Raw genomic sequence first — 17,723 nt, 5'->3', positions numbered from 1 at the left:
CATATACTCAAAGCAAAAGAAAAAGGGACCACCCTCAACGATGATGGGGGCAGACGAGCCTGGGGCCGAGACCGCGTCGAGCCTACCCGTCTGGTGATGAGCCACAAAATGGCGGTGGCGCCCCGACTCCGCGAGCCTCGCTGGCACTGCCTGGAAATGGGGTGGGAACGGGGCCCCCTTCTCACACTATCTCAGCGCGGGGGGAAACAGGAGGGGGTTGTTGATGCTCGGGGGGGGGGGGATGAGGATACCTCGCTGGCTCGGGTCCCGCGACGAGCGTCTCCACCGCGACCTCGGTCGCGTTATCGGCCTCCCCTCTCCGCAGCTCCCCGACTCTGACACGAGCGCCCTCTCGACTGCCTTCGCCGCCGCCACCTCTCCAACTCTCCCACTCTCCACAGCTCCGTCCAACTGCTTTCTCCGACTCTTCTCTTCTCCACTCTCCTTGACTGACTCTTTCCAACTCCACTATTCGGCGAGCGAACGCGGCCCTTTATAGCCCCCGGGGCTTCGCTCCTTCACCTTCGACCCTTTACCTCTGACTGGCTCCCCATTGGACAGAGGAAAAGTGGGCGTGAATGCTTTTTGATCCACGAATCTGCATAGAGCGATTATACTCTGACGCACCTGGAGGTGGGGCCAAATCGCCCCACGCTCGCCGATAGGACGGAACAGAAGTGGGCGTGAATCGTTTTTGATCCGATTTCTTCGGAAAGGCTGGTGTTTTTGCACCCGCTGCTTGGTGCGCGCCCTGCACGAGTCCAGGATCGGCGCCCACAAGCGGCGCGGGAATGGCGGTGATGCGATGGTTGCGAGAGCGAGATGTGACGGCAAGGGTCGTGGCTGTTGTTGTGAAGCGGCATTGCGGTTGGTGGCTGTTGTGTGATGGCTGTTGAGACGTGGTTGGTGGTGGTTGTGGTGGTAGTAATGGCAGCTGGTCCAAAATAAAGATAGTAAAAGAAAAACGGCTATCTAGAAGGGTCGCAGCCCGAATGAATGACATTTATTCCCTCTAAACAACGGGTTTGGGCCTAACTACACATATACTTACAGAGATATCTCACCGAAGGGACCTGAATGGTGGTTTGCGAATTTCGTCAACCACAACACTACCCCCTCCCCTTTTTACAGACTCGTCCCGAGTCGTCAAATTTTCGTGTGCCATCATGTGTAGTTTTCCCCTAGTACATTTTACCTACGGATCCCTGAGTGCGACATTCATGGTATTCGTGTCCCCAAAATAAATAACCTGAGGGCTGAGTAACTACCTAAACAAACCCACTCACACGGATGACTTAAATAAAATTGCCGGCGCTAAGACAGACACGCCGGGGGCGCACTCATATTTACAGTACATCTTAACCTTAACTTACAAATTTTACACTAAACCAAGGCCCAGGATCAATGGTCTCTGCAAAAAGAAAGCAGTTAGCAGGGAGCCAGGCTGCTCGCATGCAGTCTCTGGCTCAAACAATGCAGGTGACAGGGAACGTGGCCGGCTGCTCACACGCAGTCCAAGGCCTTCCCTTTTGAACTGAACGCAGTGAACCACAACGGTGCATGGGCTGCACAAACGCAGTCTCCGTGCCAGCTCAAGTGGCACACGCAATGAGCACAACGAATGGATGGATGAATGGATGGATGCAAACACGGTGCACGGGCCGCCACTGCAGGCCCGTGTTGTAGCTGCCAACAGGGCAGTTCTCGCAGCTTGCAAACTGTTGCTTTCTGATCCTGGCGCACATGGCAATGAACAGGGGGGGCAAAGCAAAAATTGAATGGGGCTGGTGAACAGGGGCAGTGGGCATGGCATGGCAAAGGTGATCAGGCAAACACAGCCTGCAGAACAAGGCCGCTGCAGGCAAACACAGCCGGCAGATGAACTGGCCGGCACAGGCCTTGCAGAAAACAGCTGCAGACGATCCAGCCGGCACAGGCCTTGCAGCAAAACAACAGCTGCCGATGAAGTGGGCCGGCCTTTGCCTTGCAGCAACGCAGCCAGCAGATGAAGCTGGCCAGCCTTTGCCGTTCGGTGGAGGTTGGTGGAGGGAGTGCGGTGGTGCTGGCCACTCGGAAGGCGGGCTCGGACCTACCCTACGGTCTCCCTCCCAACCTATCGCCTTTGCCTGTCACTGTCTATACCCACTCCCTTAATTTGTCAAACCCCAATTTAGCCCCAACTTTTTTTTTTTTTTACTTCCCCACTATAAATCGTCCCCTAACCCCCTGTACTGTCCTTGTTCGGCTAACCTATCCTGTCACCTAGCCTACTCCCAACCCCTACGTTCCCTTCCCGGAGGGGAACAAGGGAGAGCTAGCGTCCTGTGTCGAGGCCCAATGAAGCCTCAGAATGGCCTCCCCAGACTTCAGCGATCTAACCCAAAGTGGGTCCAGCGGCCCACAACGACAGCGAGGGGATGGATGGTGCGGAGGGGTACATCTCCTAATCTACCCTAACCATTTAACTGTTAAACTACCCCGGGGCTATCAACAAGCGCCTCTCGTTTAAACTATTGGTTCTAACAACCCAGATTCCCATCGCCTGTGTTGGTGTCCTCACAATTTTGGGCCTCGCCCCCCAATTTTCTCTCCGTGCCCTCACACGGTCTCATGGCTGGGACGCGTGGCTCCCCTTGGCAGGCACGACCCTCTGCCGAATCTCCAGCTTTGGCACCCCCGGGTACTACACTGCCTCCGAGCCTACCAGCTCCCTAAACACCGGGGAGTGCCCCCCATGGCACCTCCCCTGAAACGCACACGTGGCAGGCTGGCTTCCCAGGCCCCTTTCCGAGGGTCACCCGTGCCCACAACACTGCCCACGCGGCTAATGGCGCCCCGGGCCCCCGCACCAAGCAGGCGCACCCGTGCCCACTACGCTATCCCGGCCCCCCATGGGCCCTTGGCCTACCACGGCCGACTAGCCTGGTGCCCGGGGTACCCACTCAGCGATACTCACCTTCCGCAGCCATGCTCCCAGCCCGTCAACAGGGCTCCTGCACCCCTCCAAATGGGTTTCGAGCCTACATTCACACCAACAACAAAACGACCTCCATTTTTCAATTTAACTAACCCCCTAACTCACTCTACACTGACCCCGGGGTCCCTTGGGCGGGAGTCACTCCTCCTCCCAATCACTCATCGCACCATGCATTCCCCATTCGCTCCACTCACACAGACCCGCTGGCCTCACTCACTCAACAAGTACTCACCTCACAACTCACCAACTCTTCAACACACACACCGCTGAACTCTGCCATCCTCCTAACTACATCCCCTAACTAACTCGTGCTCCCACGTCGTCCCTTACACTACAGCACGTTCCTTTTAACACTACGTAGCTAAGCTACGTCCCCTCTACACATTCACAAGTCTGTCACTGTTCTCAAATGTCCCAAAAATTATTTACCCAACCTACATCTGGCTACAATCCCTCTAACTAATCCATTCCACGGACTCCATGAGGACTTACCCCTGCCCCATGAAGTCGGTCTAACTAAGCTAACCCTTCCCCCTAACTAATTTCCATCCTGTGCCCTGGTAAGGGGGTCTTCCACCCCTTGCCCGGGAATCCTGTGCACCCGAAAGTGAGGCTTGCTTTTTTTTTTTTTTTAATTGCGCAGCACCAGCGCGGTAACTCACAGCTCGCGCACTTTGCACCTGCCCGTGACGTCATGCAGCTGCACGTGTACCTCGTCCCTCCTTGGACGGTACCATCCGGCAGGGATACCCCTCCTGCCGGATTCCAACCCCGCGTGCAGCCATGACGTCACCGTGCGCATAAAAAAAAACACAAGCCCCACGTCTCGAGGGGTTCCCCACGCGAACACATGTGCTTTGCCCGTTGGAGCTTAACACACACGATCGCGTGGAGAACCCGTCCGGTCCAAATCCATAATCCTGCCTAAACTTTGTCCGTCCGCGGGATCGGCAAATCCACCGCGTGCGTTTCCGGACCGGGAGTTCACTCTCGCAAGCGAGCACGTGGGGGCCTCGTGCGTTGCACAGCACGGACCTCGTGCTCACTGCTGGGCGAACCCGGCACGGTCCCCGAAACAACTACAGCCGCTACTCAGCTTTCTTTCCTCTGTCGCAGTCTCCGTCGCCATTCAACACACGCGCTCCCGCGTGTTACGACGCTAACACACCTCACCATTAAACTCACACCGGGAGACGCGGCTGCATGTTCACACATGCCGACCGACATCTCCCTTACACACAGCGACCTTGCACACGCTGTCTCTCTCACACTCGGCCGCTCACTCACGCATGCCATTTCCCTCACACAAACCATACCACTCACACACGTGGGGGCACTCGCCCGCGGTGCCTCACTCATACTGGCCGTTTCACTCACACACGGCCTCTTCCACTTGCGGTGCCCCTTTTACACACAGCGTGCTGGGAAGCACGTACTCCGGCACAATCGCCACCACACCACTCACACACGCGGGGGCACTCGCCCGCGGTGTCTCATCCATACTGGCGGTTTCATCCACACACGGGGACGCACTCACACCTTGCACCACACACACAGGGACAACCACACTGGGGATTCGTGTCCCCACAAGGGTCTCCGGGGCCTCTATACCCCCCAAGCTCTCCGTGCACCTGTCCACAGCACTCCTCCCCTCGACCTCGCAAAGCACGACCGAACCCACCTGGTCGTGACTTGCCTCAAGGGGGCATACTCCCTCCCCTCGTTCCTGGAGGAGGCCATGCAGCTGCTCACACTGGGTCCCTACACGCTCCGCGAGCTCACCCTCATCGTCCTCCACTACCTCTGTGTGTGTGTGTGCGTCTCTAAACCCCGTCATTATCATGCAGTCTCTCCTCTATTTTTTCTGTCTCCCGTGTCTCTATACATTTTCTCTCCTGGTTCCTTTTTTCTGTCTCTTCCTGGTTCCTTTTTCCTTCCCATCTGAGTCGTTCTTTCTCTCTGAGCCCCATTAGCTGTTCGTTCTCCCTCCGGAGCTCCTCAATCTCCGTTGACTCCAATCTCGCTCTCCGTTTTAGTTGTTCAATTTCACACTCATATAGTTGTTGTTTTCTCTCCCACTGTTCCTCCTGCTCTTTGTTTTCCAATCTCATTGTTTCTTTCAATTGGCTCATTTCCTTCCTGTGTTTTATTCGCTGTTCTTTGTCTATCTCCTCGTACTCCAGCCTCAGCTTTTCTTTCAATTGGTCAACCTCAGATTCATGTTCTTTTTGTTTTCTATTCCATTGTTCCTCTCGTTCTTCCCTCTCCAATCTCGTTGTGTCCTTCAATCTCCTGATTTCTCCTTCCTGCTTCATTCCTTGCTCCTTTACTTTCTCCTCGTATTCAAACCTATTTTTTTCCTTTTGTCGTTCAGTTTCAAATTCATACTCTTTCAGTTTTCTATTCCACTGTCTCTCTTGTTCCTCCTTCTGCAATCTCGTCATTTCTTTCAACTGACTGATTTCTTTCTCCTGTCTCATTCGTTCTTCCCTCATTACTCTTTCTTGTTCCTCATTCTTTAGTCTGGCCTTCGCTTCCAGCTGTTCGATCTGTACAGTGTGGTTTCTTAAAGTTTCATTTTCCGTTCTCTTCCTTTCCTCTTTTAACACTCTCAGTTCGTTTTGTAGTTCCCTCTCTTTGTTTTGGTGTTTCTGTAACTCAGAAACTTTCTTTTCCAATTCCTTTCTCATCTCCGCACACTCAGACTTTGCTTTGGCTTCTAACTGTTCTTCCGGCTTGCGCTTGTGGTTTTCTACCCGTCTTCCCAGTTCCTCTGTCTCCGTTTTTCCCTCCAGTCCCAGCTTATCAACTCTCTTCGTCATGTCTTGAAGTCTTTTCTCACACTCCACCGTTTCGACCTTCAATCCCTCCTCTGTCTCCTCCTGGCTTTCTTTTAATTTTTCTAATACCTTCTTTACCTCGTGTCTCGTCTTACACGTCTCCCGAATTATTTTCTCGCCCGCCCCGACCGCGGGCCTGACAGCCGTTGCACTCCCCCCCCAGCCCGTTCGTCCCAGCACGTGGCAGCGCCATTTTCTCGCCCGTGGTCCGCGTTTCGCTCCTCGCCATTGCCATAATGCCTGCCTGCAGGCCTATGCCCATGCTCTGCATCTCACCCCGCATTTCTTTCATTTGGTTTTTCGCTTCGAGTGCGTTTCCATCCATTTTTTTATTTTCCATTTGTTGCGTATTTCTCTTCATTTCGTTGTTCCTTTCTTTCATTTCGGCATTCCTGTAATCCAGTTTGTCATTTATGCTCTGCGCGAGTTCCATAATCTGCCGCATTGTCACCTGCCCTGGACACTCCCACTGACTACATTTAGTGGTGGGGTTATAATAAAAAAACCGACCAGATGAACGGCATCGATGCCTTTCCCAACCTTCTGGTACGGGTTTCTCTTGCACGGTGATCTCGTCCTGAGCCATGGATTCTACATTACTATTACACATACCTAATCCACCCGGCACCCGCTCGCCTTGAGATGCCATCTTGCTTCTCGTAAAGGGTTAATTTAGCTCGCTCGTAATTTGGAGGGAATCGGGGGTCGCTCCTCTCACCCCTGGACCGATTCCCATGAATTCAGCTGGAGACAGGAGAGCCCGTTTTCCCGTTCTCCGATACCAGTGCCGCGAGGAGGGCGATGAGTTTATATCGCACGACCTGACACCAGTGTTGCGGATTCGCGCCCGCCGGCGTGCGGACGGCCACGTAACTCGAATCGCGGCACGTCGCCCACCAGACGGACAATCCCGTCGTGACCCTCTCGGACTAACGCCGGGAACTAGTCACGGGTGGGCCTTTTGGCCTCACCACGATCGTGCCAATCGGCCCCCCGCGTGGGATAGGGTTGCTCGCCAAATTCGACCTACCTAAGTACCCACACGGAGGGTAGACCGGGCGATCGCACCTCGCCGCAGGTCGACTTCGGACACGGGCCACTTTAAGCGACCCGTTCCGTACTATCGGGATAACCGAGCGGTGTTATTGTCAACCCCGACGGTTCGATTAATAATTATCGGGCGTTTTAGCCCACGACCAACCCTTTACGTGAAGTAAGATGGAGATTCAATAGAGGAAAAGACGAAGCGAAACGGGAAAAACAGTTCAACTTAAAGCACATTTATTTTGCGATGGCACACGGATAGCACACATATACAATTATACACCAAAAGCAAATGTAAAAGAAGAAACACCACAATAATGCACAAAAAGCAAATGTAAAAGTGAAACACAATGCAGATCTACCACCGACTACCGAGCACACGGCAACACTTATACAGTTTTACTTCACAGACGGCGCCGACAACACATATACTCAAAGCAAAAGAAAAAGGGACCACCCTCAACGATGATGGGGGCAGACGGGCCTGGGACCGAGACCGCGTCGAGCCTACCCGTCTGGTGATGAGCCGCAAAATGGCGGTGGCGCCCCGACTCCGCGGGCCTCGCTGGCACTGCCTGGAAATGGGGTGGGAACGGGGCCCCCTTCTCACACTATCTCAGCGCGGGGGGAAAACAGGAGGGGGTTGTTGATGCTCGGGGGGGGGGGATGAGGATATCTCGCTGGCTCGGGTCCCGCGACGAGCGTCTCCACCGCGACCTCGGTCGCATTATCGGCCTCCCCTCTCCGCAGCTCCCCGACTCTGACACGAGTGCCCTCTCGACTGCCTTCGCCGCCGCCACCTCTCCAACTCTCCCACTCTCCACAGCTTCGTCCAACTGCTTTCTCCGACTCTTCTCCACTCTCCTTGACTGACTCTTTCCAACTCCACTACTCAGCGAGCGAACGCGGCCCTTTATAGCCCCCGGGGCTTCGCTCCTTCACCTTCGACCCTTTACCTCTGGCTGGCTCCCCATTGGACAGAGGAAAAGTGGGCATGAATGCTTTTTGATCCACGAATCTGCATATAGCGATTATACTCCGACGCACCTGGAGGCGGGGCCAAATCGCCCCACGCTCGCCGATAGGAGGGAACAGAAGTGGGCGTGAATCGTTTTTGATCCGATTTCTTCGGAAAGGCTGGTGTTTTTGCACCCACTGCTCGGTGCGCGCCCTGCACGAGTCCAGGATCGGCGCCCACAAGCGGCGCGGGAATGGCGGTGATGCGATGGTTGCGAGAGCGAGATGTGACGGCAAGGGTCGTGGCTGTTGTTGTGAAGCGGCGTTGCGGTTGGTGGCTGTTGTGTGATGGCTGTTGAGACGTGGTTGGTGGTGGTTGTGGTGGTAGTAATGGCGGCTGGTCCAAAATAAAGATAGTAAAAGAAAAACGGCTATCTAGAAGGGTCGCAGCCCGAATGAATGACATTTATTCCCTCTAAACAACGGGTTTGGGCCTAACTACACATATACTTACAGAGATATCTCACCTAAGGGACCTGAATGGTGGTTTGCGAATTTCGTCAACCACAACAATATATAGTATGGTAGCTGTTCCTCAAAAAGTGACTTTTCGTCGGCCGACAGTACTTATTTGGTTTGTTGGTACCAATGTGTAGGGGAATATGTCAGCATTAAGAATTTGCCTGATGTAGTGGTCAAATCTATTGCCAAAGTGGTCAATATGGCAATCTAAGATGCCTGCCGCCGCCATTATCGAAAATCATACTTTTATAAATTACTCAGCACAAGAGTAAGATAGGAAGATAATTTCAGTGTCTATACCCACTGAATCAGGGGTGAGCTATCCAATGGTCATGTCTGCATGCTCAACTGGGCGACGGGCAGCCATATTTTCAAGATGGCCACCCCCGCATTTGATAAAAATGCTAATTTTTATGATTATTGGCCTACATAATGATGCTGGAACATAATTTCTGAGGTAACTCCCATAAAATCAGGTTCATCTTACACATGTATACTATGCTGAAATGAAGGTGAAAACAGTACATAAGTCAATAAATTTTGTTCAATAAAAAGAACAGATTTTCAACATTGATACCTAAACATTCATAACTAATCATAACTAGTAACTAATAACTAATATCTAATCACATTTGGTCATCGAGTAAGGCTCAAATCTTGGAGAGTAGGATCCAACCAATATATAGGTCAGAACACCAACAGTCTTTTCAAGCTTGAATTTCATAAACTGTTGAACATAAAATATAAAATCTACAGCAGGGCTGTAATTAGATGGTTCAAAGTTTAACTTTTCAACCTTGCTTACATGTTTCAAGTATTTTTATTTGTACATTAGTTTAAAATGTAAGAAAAGTTACGGATTGCATTGGTTGTAGCAATCTTGAAAAAAAGGATACCAGTTGCACTTTTGAATCAATTATCATCATCATTGAACAGTTTGCCCCAGATATAGTGTGTATAGCTACATGACAGCCACAAGAATTATCATGCTATGACACTCGAGTACCGAGATATGAGTAAAAATTTATTTTTCAGTAATGGCGGCATGGGGCCATTTCTGCCCCCCAGGGGGGTCCAACCCCGAAACCAAATTACCTATTGCATTTGCTAACCTAACCCTAACAAATTGCCTTTACTTGGTTATTTGAATCACTGAACCTGATTTTATGGAGTCACCTCAGAAATTATGTTCCAGCATCATGATGTCGGCCAATAATCATAAAAATTAGCATTTTTATCAAATGCGGGGGTGGCCATCTTGAAAATATGGCTGCCCGTTGCCCAGTTTAGCATGCAAACATGACCATTGGATAGCTTATCCCTGATTTAGTGGGTATAGACACTGAAATTATCTTCCTATCTTACTCTAGTGCCGAGTAATTTATAAAAGAATGATTTTCGATAATGGCGGCAGTGGCCATATTGGATCGCCATTTTGACCACTTTGGCAATAGATTTGACCTCCACATCAGGTCAATTCATAATGCTGACATATTTCCCTAAACATTGGTACCAACACACCAAATAAGTACTCTCGGCCGACGAATTCCAAAACTAGCAGCCTTTTGAGGAACAGCTACCAGACTAATATATTTTATTCAGGATATTCAGGATATAGACTAATATACAAGGATTTTATTATTCAGAAAAATAAATAAACTAAAGGAGTTTTTACTTCCTTGTCGATGAAAGGGATGAATTCAAATCAATCAAATGTTCAATCAACAAAATAATGTGAAACAAATAATGAATTCAACAAGCATTTATATAAAAATGGACAAAGAGCAGATGCTTATCACTATGCCTTACTTTGCAATTAAACACGAGTACCATGGGTACCCAGCAGATCATTCAAGCGGAAAAAAGAAATCTGGCCTCGGCTTACCAAGGCAGAAATTTTCGGGCGTCTACTAAAATGACCCAAAATGTGTGAGCGTGCCTTGGTCCACTGCCAGTCCCCTGCCTCACCATGCACCCACCCACAAACAGTCTCGAACTCCAAGGGATGTCACGTTGTCACCCCCAGGAACCAGGAACGCCAAGAATCAGGTACGCCATGGATCAGGTATGCCAATGATCAGGTACACCAAGAGCCAGGTACCCCGCAAAACCAGCAGGTATAGTCCAACTGTCACCAACTGCCATTGCTGCTGTCTACAACCATCAGGACCTGTCAGGAGCTGTTACCTCTGGCAAGGAGCTGTCAGGAGCTCTCACCAATTGTCAGGAGCTGTAAGGAGCCGTCAACAATGGTCAGGAGCTGTAAAGAGGTGTCACCAATGGTCAGGAGCTATAAGGAGCTGTCACCAATGGTAATGGGCTATCAGGAGCTGTAACCAATCGTCAGGAGCTGTCAGGAGCTGTAACCAATCGTCAGGAGCTGTCAGGAGCTGTAACCAACCGTTAGGAGCTTTCAGCAACTGTCAGGAGCTGTTAGGAGCTGTGCCCAACTGTCAGGAGCTATCAGGAGCTGTGCCCAACTGTCAGGAGCTATCAGGAGCTGTGCCCAACCGTCAAGAGCTATCAGGAGCTGTGACCAACCGTCAGGGGCTATCAGAAGCTTTGACCAACTGTTAGGAGCTATCAGAAGCTTTGACCAACTGTTAGGAACAATCAGAAGCTGTGACCAACTGTTAGGAACTATCAGAAGCTGTGACCAACTGTTCGGAGCTATCAGGAGCTGTGACCAACCGTCAGGGGTTATCAGGAGTTGTGACCAACCGTCAGGGGCTATCAGGAGCTGTGACCAACCGTCAGGAGTTATCAGGAGCTGTGGCCAACCGTCAGGAGTTATCAGGAGCTGTGACCAACCGTCAGGAGTTATCAGGAGCTGTGACCAACCGTCAGGAGTTATCAGGAGCGGTGACCAACCGTCAGGAGTTATCAGGAGCTGTGACCAATCGTCAGGAGTTATCAGGAGCTGTGACCAACCGTCAGGAGTTATCAGGAGCTGTGACCAACCGTCAGGAGTTATCAGGAGCTGTGACCAACCGTCAGGAGTTATCAGGAGCTGTGACCAACCGTCAGGAGTTATCAGGAGCTGTGACCAACCGTCAGGAGTTATCAGGAGCTGTGACCAACCGTCAGGAGTTATCAGGAGCTGTGACCAACCGTCAGGAGTTATCAGGAGCTGTGACCAACCGTCAGGAGTTATCAGGAGCTGTGACCAACCGTCAGGAGTTATCAGGAGCTGTGACCAACCGTCAGGAGTTATCAGGAGCTGTGACCAACCGTCAGGAGTTATCAGGAGCTGTGACCAACCGTCAGGAGTTATCAGGAGCTGTGACCAACCGTCAGGAGTTATCAGGAGCTGTGACCAACCGTCAGGAGTTATCAGGAGCTGTGACCAACCGTCAGGAGTTATCAGGAGCTGTGACCAACCGTCAGGAGTTATCAGGAGCTGTGACCAACCGTCAGGAGTTATCAGGAGCTGTGACCAACCGTCAGGAGTTATCAGGAGCTGTGACCAACCGTCAGGAGTTATCAGGAGCTGTGACCAACCGTCAGGAGTTATCAGGAGCTGTGACCAACCGTCAGGAGTTATCAGGAGCTGTGACCAACCGTCAGGAGTTATCAGGAGCTGTGACCAACCGTCAGGAGTTATCAGGAGCTGTGACCAACCGTCAGGAGTTATCAGGAGCTGTGACCAACCGTCAGGAGTTATCAGGAGCTGTGACCAACCGTCAGGAGTTATCAGGAGCTGTGACCAACCGTCAGGAGTTATCAGGAGCTGTGACCAACCGTCAGGAGTTACCAGGAGCTGTGACCAACCGTCAGGAGTTATCAGGAGCTGTGACCAACCGTCAGGAGTTATCAGGAGCTGTGACCAACCGTCAGGAGTTATCAGGAGCTGTGACCAACCGTCAGGAGTTATCAGGAGCTGTGACCAACCGTCAGGAGTTATCAGGAGCTGTGACCAACCGTCAGGAGTTATCAGGAGCTGTGACCAACCGTCAGGAGTTATCAGGAGCTGTGACCAACCGTCAGGAGTTATCAGGAGCTGTGACCAACCGTCAGGAGTTACCAGGAGCTGTGACCAACCGTCAGGAGTTACCAGGAGCTGTGACCAACCGTCAGGAGTTATCAGGAGCTGTGACCAACCGTCAGGAGTTATCAGGAGCTGTGACCAACCGTCAGGAGTTATCAGGAGCTGTGACCAACCATCAGGAGTTATCAGGAGCTGTGACCAACCGTCAGGAGTTATCAGGAGCTGTGACCAACCGTCAGGAGTTATCAGGAGCTGTGGAATGTGATGCACCAAAATGATCATCATGACCAACTGAGTTGATTAGGCTAATGAAGTACAAAGAACCCTGAAGAATTCCCATGTTTTAATCGCATGCCATGTTTCGGTGTAAAGAGCAGCTTAATTGGTCCTTCCACGGCATGGCTTTCTATTTACAAAATAAATAACAAAAATAATGATAGCATTGTAACAAAGTACATATTAATTAATCCTCATAATTCTGTGTTCCAGCTCTTCCATGAGCCTTGGCTTTGGATTCGAAAAAGCTCCTTGGCCATTTGGCTTCCCATTGTGGCTCGCAAGGTTGCTAACCAAGCTAGTGCTGTCATGCATTCACAGAAAATCCAGTTTTCCTTCACCAACCCACGTGGAAACAGATCTGATTTGGTTCCAAGCTATTTGGGTGCCCCATTTCAGAGAATGCCTTCTTCAAAAGAGATTTTAAAACTTGTCTTCTTCCATTTTGTTTTGTGGACCTCATGTAGTAGGTCTTGTGGTTTTACACCACATACCGGTTCGTGAGTCATACTGATGGGTGATCGTGATCCCTATTTTAGGTCCCGTGCTGCTCTGTCTCGGTAATGAAATACTGGTGAAGAAAGGAAGTACAAATAAGCTAGGCGAGGGCATGAGGAACGGGGAATTCTGTGCTCTGTTTCCGTCCAACATATCAGGAAGTCGTTTCATTGAATGAGCCCATTCTTCTGTTTTTGATGATATGTGGTGTCGCTACAGTCGCATTCACATGTAACGTGCGGAACGTACTGTGCTGTGGGTTTGCCTTGCTCTTTAAGGTAGGATTATACAAGGTACACCATGCTAATTTGATTTTTGTCGCTGTGTTTTGATTTGATTCTCTTGTAAATTTCCTGCGTTCATCCGAGGTCGTGAACAAAGACCATCGGTCCTTGTATCTTAAACATGTTCCTATTAAACCAAACATGGCATCGTACGTCGAATTTAATCGAAAATTCAAATTTATAGATTGGCAGAAAGTGTTTTTAGGATTCGTCAACATGACGCGTTCATCGTACTCTTTGTGGTCCGGTTTGTGGTCAAGTCCATTGCGTTTTATATTCGGCAATGAGGCCAAGTTGATGTTTAGGACCATTTTCAGTAATTTATCTTCACATCACCAAATGGATTCATAACCGTTGGGTTAACATTAACGGATCACTATGTCTGCCAGCACAGGATGTACGAGCGAGAACTCCAAATAAAATGGGTAGTTGTTGGGGGAGAGGGAGTGGAGATTCATACCAAATACTTTCAGAAGTCATTGGAAAGAGAAAGTACCTTTGTAAAAGAGATGAACCCTGAACTTTGTGTTTAGGAAAAGGTCTAGGTGGGCTTAAAACCTGAAATCTTTTTTGTTTTGCCTTGGTAATGCAAGTCTACTACTACTACTACTATAACTCCTTTATTACTTCCTTATCCTCATCATCTCTTTTAACACATAAGGCTGCACTCCTTTAACAACCACAGTTATTTCCACATTCATGTGGGTGCAGCTGAGGAACGTTTTTATCCCAAGTCTTTCGCAAACCGGCTGGCCTGGCCTGGCCCGGCACTCGGCTGAAGGTGATTTGTACAGGAGTTTGTAAATTGTGCTGGATGTTGGCTGTAACTCACCTAGATTTTGATAAGGACACCATGGGATCTTAAACGTCCACTAATAAGCTGACAGACGGGTACTCTGGCTTAAGGGATGGCGCACATATGGATGCCTTGCCCTAGATGCATGATGCCGGGGTGACCGTTTATAGCTGTGTCGAGATTCGAACCCAGAATTGACAGCTCGCAGGTGAGTGTGCTTTCCTCTCAGCTATCCTGCCAGCCCTGTATGAGGCTAGTGATAAACTTGTTCACCAGTATAACCACAGCTTTACTTCTGAATCATACGAGGTTTGCATTGCTTAAAGCAAAACAGATATAAGGAAGTCAAATAGAAAGGCCCCTCTGCCTGTTATTTTGGCCGAGCTAGCTTGAAATATGGCGATGTGAACACTACGAGTAGGAAAGAAAAATAAACACTGCAGGTCATGCCAGGCCATGCCAGGCCATGCCAGACCGTGCCAGGCCGTGCCAGGCCATGCCAGGCCAGAATCTTAATATCAATCGTTGCACTGTTCTGATGCAAAATAGTACGTAAGCTCAGATGTCCTTCAAAGATTACCCTGAATATGTTAACGATAGGAACCATTGAAATGGGAGAACGTTGTGAAATATTCAATCAGTAATGAATTGCATTTAAAACTTGCAATACGAAGATGTTTTTCTAGTTCCACAGCTTTCCAACTGTGTGGAATTGTGAAAGTGCTGCGAAAATGCAATGTCCACATCTTTTGCCGTTTGAATTTTTGAACGTGTTGTCCTGAGATTTGAGACGGTTCCTAATTCAAGAAAAAAAAAACGAAGTGGTGATTGAGTCAGATACACATTCTTTTTATACCCTGTTATCGTTATAACCTGCTGTAGAGAAATAAGGAAATGGACAAAATATGGATCTGGGATTCCCCATGAAACAAACTGGTTTCTCTAATGCCAATAACTCACGAAATTGTACATATTTGTTTTACACGTACCGGGAGAATTAAATGAAGCAGATATAGGATGGTACAAAGGGGGTAGAAAAGATTGAGGTTTTGGATGGATAGGGGATGATATGAGGTGGTGGTGAACAACTGTTTTGAAGGCCTGGAGGGAAGAATGGGATTGAAGTGAGTGTGAGAGTTTATTCCAAAGGTGGGAAAAAGAGGAATGAAAGAGTGAAGGTGAGCAGTGATTTGTGATTTTGGTAGTTTTACCAGAAGGGGGTTATTGGCGGACCTTGAGCGCCCTGCTGAAATATGGTAGGGACATATCGCAGACAGAGCATGGGGGTAGGGGGGCGAGACCAGAGAGGAGACGGTGGAAGACAGAAAGACCACCGACCTGCCTGCGGTGAAAGAATGAGAGGCCAAAAGACTCAGTCTCACCATGGGAGATGAGGAAACGTTGTGATAATGAGGAAAGCATATTGATAAGGAAACATTGTGATGTAACCAAGTTTGAATGTGGAATGATTATTATGTTTCATGCATGTCTTGCCTCATGCATATTTATGTTCTGTCCATGTCTTGCCTCATGCATATTTATGCTCCGTCCATGTCTTTCCTCATGCATATTTATGTTCTGTCCATGTTTTTCCTCATGCATATTTATGCTCCGTCCATGTCTTGCCTCATGCATATTTATGCTCCGTCCATGTCTTTCCTCATGCATATTTATGTTCTGTCCATGTTTTTCCTCATGCATATTTATGTTCTGTCCATGTCTTGCCTCATGCATATTTATGTTCCGTCCATGTTTTTCCTCATGCATATTTATGCTCCGCCCATGTCTTGCCTCATGCATATTTATGTTCCGTCCATGTCTTTCCTCATGCATATTTATGCTCCGTCCATGTCTTGCCTCATGCATATTTATGCTCCGTCCATGTTTTTCCTCATGCATATTTATGCTCCGTCCATGTCTTGCCTCATGCATATTTATGTTCCGTCCATGTTTTTCCTCATGCATATTTATGCTCCGTCCATGTCTTTCCTCATGCATATTTATGCTCCGTCCATGTTTTTCCTCATGCATATTTATGCTCCGCCCATGTCTTGCCTCATGCATATTTATGTTCCGTCCATGTTTTTCCTCATGCATATTTATGCTCCGTCCATGTCTTTCCTCATGCATATTTATGCTCCGTCCATGTCTTGCCTCATGCATATTTATGCTCCGTCCATGTTTTTCCTCATGCATATTTATGCTCCGTCCATGTCTTTCCTCATGCATATTTATGTTCTGTCCATGTCTTTCCTCATGCATATTTATGCTCCGTCCATGTCTTTCCTCATGCATATTTATGTTCTGTCCATGTCTTGCCTCATGCATATTTATGCTCCGTCCATGTCTTTCCTCATGCATATTTATGTTCTGTCCATGTTTTGCCTCATGCATATTTATGCTCCGCCCATGTCTTGCCTCATGCATATTTATGTTCTGTCCATGTCTTGCCTCATGCATATTTATGCTCCGTCCATGTCTTTCCTCATGCATATTGATGTTCTGTCCATGTCTTTCCTCATGCATATTTATGCTCCATCCATGTCTTTCCTCATGCATATTTATGCTCCGTCCATGTCTTTCCTCATGCATATTTATGCTCCGTCCATGTCTTGCCTCATGCATATTTATGTTCTGTCCATGTCTTGCCTCATGCATATTTATGCTCCGTCCATGTCTTTCCTCATGCATATTTATGCTCCGTCCATGTCTTGCCTCATGCATATTTATGTTCTGTCCATGTCTTTCCTCATGCATATTTATGTTCTGTCCATGTCTTGCCTCATGCATATTTATGCTCCGTCCATGTCTTTCCTCATGCATATTTATGTTCTGTCCATGTCTTGCCTCATGCATATTTATGCTCCGTCCATGTCTTTCCTCATGCATATTTATGTTCCGTCCATGTTTTTCCTCATGCATATTTATGTTCTGTCCATGTCTTGCCTCATGCATATTTATGCTCCGTCCATGTCTTGCCTCATGCATATTTATGTTTCGTCCATGTCTTTCCTCATGCATATTTATGTTCTGTCCATGTCTTGCCTCATGCATATTTATGCTCTGCCCATGTTTTGCATTATGCATATTTATGCTCTGCCCATGTCTTGTCTCATGCATATTTATGTTTCGTCCATGTCTTGCCTCATGCATATTTATGCTCCGTCCATGTCTTGCCTCATGCATATTTATGTTTCGTCCATGTCTTTCCTCATGCATATTTATGTTCTGTCCATGTCTTGCCTCATGCATATTTATGCTCTGCCCATGTTTTGCATTATGCATATTTATGCTCTGCCCATGTCTTGTCTCATGCATATTTATGTTTCGTCCATGTCTTGCCTCATGCATATTTATGCTCCGTCCATGTCTTGCCTCATGCATATTTATGTTTCGTCCATGTCTTTCCTCATGCATATTTATGTTCTGTCCATGTTTTGCCTCATGCATATTTATGCTCCGCCCATGTTTTGCATTATGCATATTTATGCTTCGCCCATGTTTTGCATCATCTCTGCTGGCGAGGGCGAGCGAGCGCTTC

The 17,723-nt window shown here is 48.8% G+C and overlaps 1 protein-coding gene across 11 annotated transcripts in view; it reads left to right on the top strand.

Moving 5' to 3' along the window:
- Positions 1 to 17,723, top strand: part of INPP4A (inositol polyphosphate-4-phosphatase type I A) — a 79,952-nt gene that overhangs the window by 21,017 nt on the left and 41,212 nt on the right. Inside the window, exon 1 of one of the 11 annotated variants that reach the window (XM_085852590.1) lies at positions 13,229 to 13,380. The exons of the other annotated variants lie outside the window; for them this stretch is intronic. Within the exon in view, the coding sequence (XP_085708716.1) occupies positions 13,300 to 13,380 (81 nt within the window). The 5' untranslated portion in view covers positions 13,229 to 13,299. Of the gene's footprint in view, positions 1 to 13,228; positions 13,381 to 17,723 lie in introns of those variants that run through there. 11 annotated transcript variants of the gene reach the window in all.

Source organism: Eptatretus burgeri, chromosome 13, assembly GCF_056783735.1.
Source record: "Eptatretus burgeri isolate ZD-2024b chromosome 13, Ebu_testis_v1, whole genome shotgun sequence".
NCBI lineage: Eukaryota > Metazoa > Chordata > Myxini > Myxiniformes > Myxinidae > Eptatretus > Eptatretus burgeri.
The sequence above is the reverse complement of the archived record's forward strand: the minus strand, read 5'-3'. Positions and strand labels throughout refer to the sequence as shown.